The 3015-nt window shown below is 49.4% G+C and overlaps 1 protein-coding gene across 1 annotated transcript; it reads left to right on the top strand.

Moving 5' to 3' along the window:
• The first annotated feature begins 2144 nt into the window (after window positions 1-2144).
• On the top strand, window positions 2145-2594 carry LOC141022936 (uncharacterized). Its single transcript, XM_073499224.1, has one exon. It carries the CDS (start codon window positions 2145-2147, stop codon window positions 2592-2594), a length of 450 nt encoding a protein of 149 aa, XP_073355325.1.
• The last annotated feature ends 421 nt before the right edge of the window (window positions 2595-3015 follow it).

Below are 3015 nucleotides of genomic sequence, written 5' to 3'. Positions count from 1 at the left end.
TTTCTCAAGATCACTTCTATCATTGCAAGCAAGAAAGTCTCTAGCAGTTTCTTCATCCATAACATAGCCCTCAGGCACAACAGGCAATTCATATTTATTGGGAGAGTCTTCATCATCACTTTCATCAATATTATCAGGTTCAATAATTGGATTCTCTCTAGCCCTAGCAAGTTGTTCATCAAGAAATTCACCAAGTGGCACAGTAGTATCAAGCATAGAAGTAGTTTCATCATGAGTATCATGCATAGCAGAAGTGGCATCATCAATAACATGCGACATATCAGAATTAATAGCAGAAGCAGGTTTAGGTGTCGCAAGCTTACTCCAAACAGAAGGTGAATCAAGTGCATAGCTAGATGGCAGTTCCTTACCTCCCCTCGTAGTTGAGGGATAAATTTTTGTTTTCTCGTCTTTCAAGTTCTTCATAGTGACCAGCAGATATAAATCCCAAGTGACTCAAAGAATAGAGCAATGCTCCCCGGCAACGGCGCCAGAAAATAGTCTTGATAACCCACAAGTATAGGGGATCGCAACAGTTTTCGAGGGTAGAGTATTCAACCCAAATTTATTGATTCAACACTAGGGGGGCCAAAGAATATTCTCAAGTATTAGCAACTGAGTGGTCAATTCAGCCACACCTAGATAACTTAATATCTGCAGCAAAGTATTTAGTAGCAAAGTAATATGGAAGTAACGGTAACGGTAGCAAAAGTAATATTTTTGGGTTTTGTAGTGATTGTAACAGTAGCAACGGAAAAGTAAATAAGCGAAGAACAATATATGAAAAGCTCGTAGGCATTGGATCGGTGATGGAAAATTATGCCGGATGCGGTTCATCATGTAACAGTCATAACATAGGGTGACACAGAACTAGCTCCAATTCATCAATGTAATGTAGGCATGTATTCCGAATATAGTCATACATGCTTATGGAAAAGAACTTGCATGACACTTTTGTCCTACCCTCCCGTGACAGCGGGGTCCTAGCGGAAACTAAGGGATATTAAGGCCTCCTTTTAATAGAGTACCGGACCAAAGCATTAACACATAGTGAATACACGAACTCCTCAAACTATGGTCATCACCGGGAGTGGTCCCGATTATTGTCACTTCGGGGTTGCCGGATCATAACACATAGTAGGTGACTATAGACTTTGCAAGATAGGATCAAGAACTCACATATATTCATGAAAACATAATAGGTTCAGATCTGAAATCATGGCACTCGGGCCCTAGTGACAAGCATTAAGCATAGCAAAGTCATAGCAACATCAATATCAGAACATAGTGGATACTAGGGATCAAACCCTAACAAAACTAACTCGATTACATGATAAATCTCATCCAACCCATCACCGTCTAGCAAGCCTACGATGGGATTACTCACGCACGGCGGTGAGCATCATGAAATTGGTGATGGAGGATGGTTGATGATGACGACGGCGACGGATTCCCCTCTCCGGAGCCCCGAACGGACTCCAGATCAGCCCTCCCAAGAGAGTTTAGGGCTTGGCGGCGGCTCCGATCGTAAAACGTGATGAATCCTTCTCTCTGATTTTTTTTCTCCCCGAACACGAATATATGGAGTTGGAGTTGAGGTCGGTGGAGCAACAGGGGGCCCACGAGGCAGGGGGCGCGCCTAGGGGGGTAGGGCGCGCCCCCCACTCTCGTGCCCAGGGTGTGGGCCCCCTGACCTTGATTCTTTTGCCAATATTTTTAATATTTTCCAAAAATAAGCTCCGTGAAGTTTCAGGTCATTCCGAGAACTTTTGTTTGTGCACATAAATAACACCATGGCAATTCTGCTGAAAACAGCATCAGTCCGGGTCAGTTCCATTCAAATCATGCAAGTTAGAGTCCAAAACAAGGGCAAAAGTGTTTGGAAAAGTAGATACGACGGAGACGTATCAGGGCGCGGGGGCTGGAGCAGTGCTCATCTCGCCCACTCAAGACAAGCTTTACTACGTCGTGCAGCTCTGCTTCCAGCGGGGCGAGAAGGTCTCCAACAACATCGCAGAGTACGAGGGCCTCATCGCCAGCCTCAAGACTGCAGTGGCCCTGGGGTGAAACGCCTCACCATCAAGGGAGACTCGCAGCTCCTCGTCAACTTCTCCAACAAGGTGTACGAGCCGAAGGATGAGCACATGGAGGCATACCTCGCGGATGTACGCAAAATGGAGAAGCAGTTCATGGGCCTGGAGCTACAGCATGTGCCTCGCGGCACCAACAAGGAGGCCGAAGACATCTCCAAGAGGGCATCCAAGCGGCTACCCCAAGAGCCTGGCGTCTTCGAGGAGTGGCTCTTCAAGCCTTTGGCAGCACCTCAACCTGCGGAACCGGCACCTCCTCAAGAGGAATTCCCCCAGCCACCAGCCTCGGGAGCCCCCGCCTGCGGCCCGACCTCGGCAGCGCGTCTGCTCTTAGCGCTCGAGCCTCAGGAGGGGTGCTGGATTGAGGAGTTCAAGGCATACCTGACGCAAGGCACGTTGTCGGAGAAGGAAGAGGACGCGGAGCGTGTGGCCCGGCAGGCTACGACATACTGCATTCAGGACGGTGAGCTATACAGGAAGCGGCCAAATGATGTTTCTCTATGATGCATCTCCACGGAACAGGGGAATGAGTTGCTGGCTGACATACATGGCGGAGACTGCGGGCACCACTCGTCGTCGCGCACCCTAGTTGGCAAGGCTTTTCGCAGCGGGTTCTATTGGCCCACGACACTCAACGACGCGGCCGAGCTGGTGAAATCCTGCAAGGCCTGCCAATTCCACGCCAAGCAGATCCACCAGCCAACTCAGGGCCTCCAGACTATCCCGATTTCATGGCCATTCGCGGTCTGGGGGCTGGATATCCTGGGCCCATTCCCTCGAGCGCCTGGAGGGTACCACTACCTCTACGTCGCCATTGACAAATTCGTCAAATGGGCGGAAGTGGAAGCCGTTCACACCATCCCAGCCGGGTCAGCAATTAAGTTCATCAAGGGCCTCGTAAGCCGCTTTGGGGTCCCTAACCACA

The sequence above is a fragment of the Aegilops tauschii genome, chromosome 5 (genome assembly GCF_002575655.3).
Source record: "Aegilops tauschii subsp. strangulata cultivar AL8/78 chromosome 5, Aet v6.0, whole genome shotgun sequence".
Classification (NCBI taxonomy): Eukaryota; Viridiplantae; Streptophyta; class Magnoliopsida; order Poales; family Poaceae; genus Aegilops; species Aegilops tauschii.
This window is presented reverse-complemented; position numbering and strand designations above follow the sequence as displayed.

Excerpts from the sequence above, each read along its gene's own strand:
- LOC141022936 (XM_073499224.1), top strand. The coding sequence starts at position 2,145 with ATGGAGGCATACCTCGCGGATGTACGCAAAATGGAGAAGCAGTTCATG.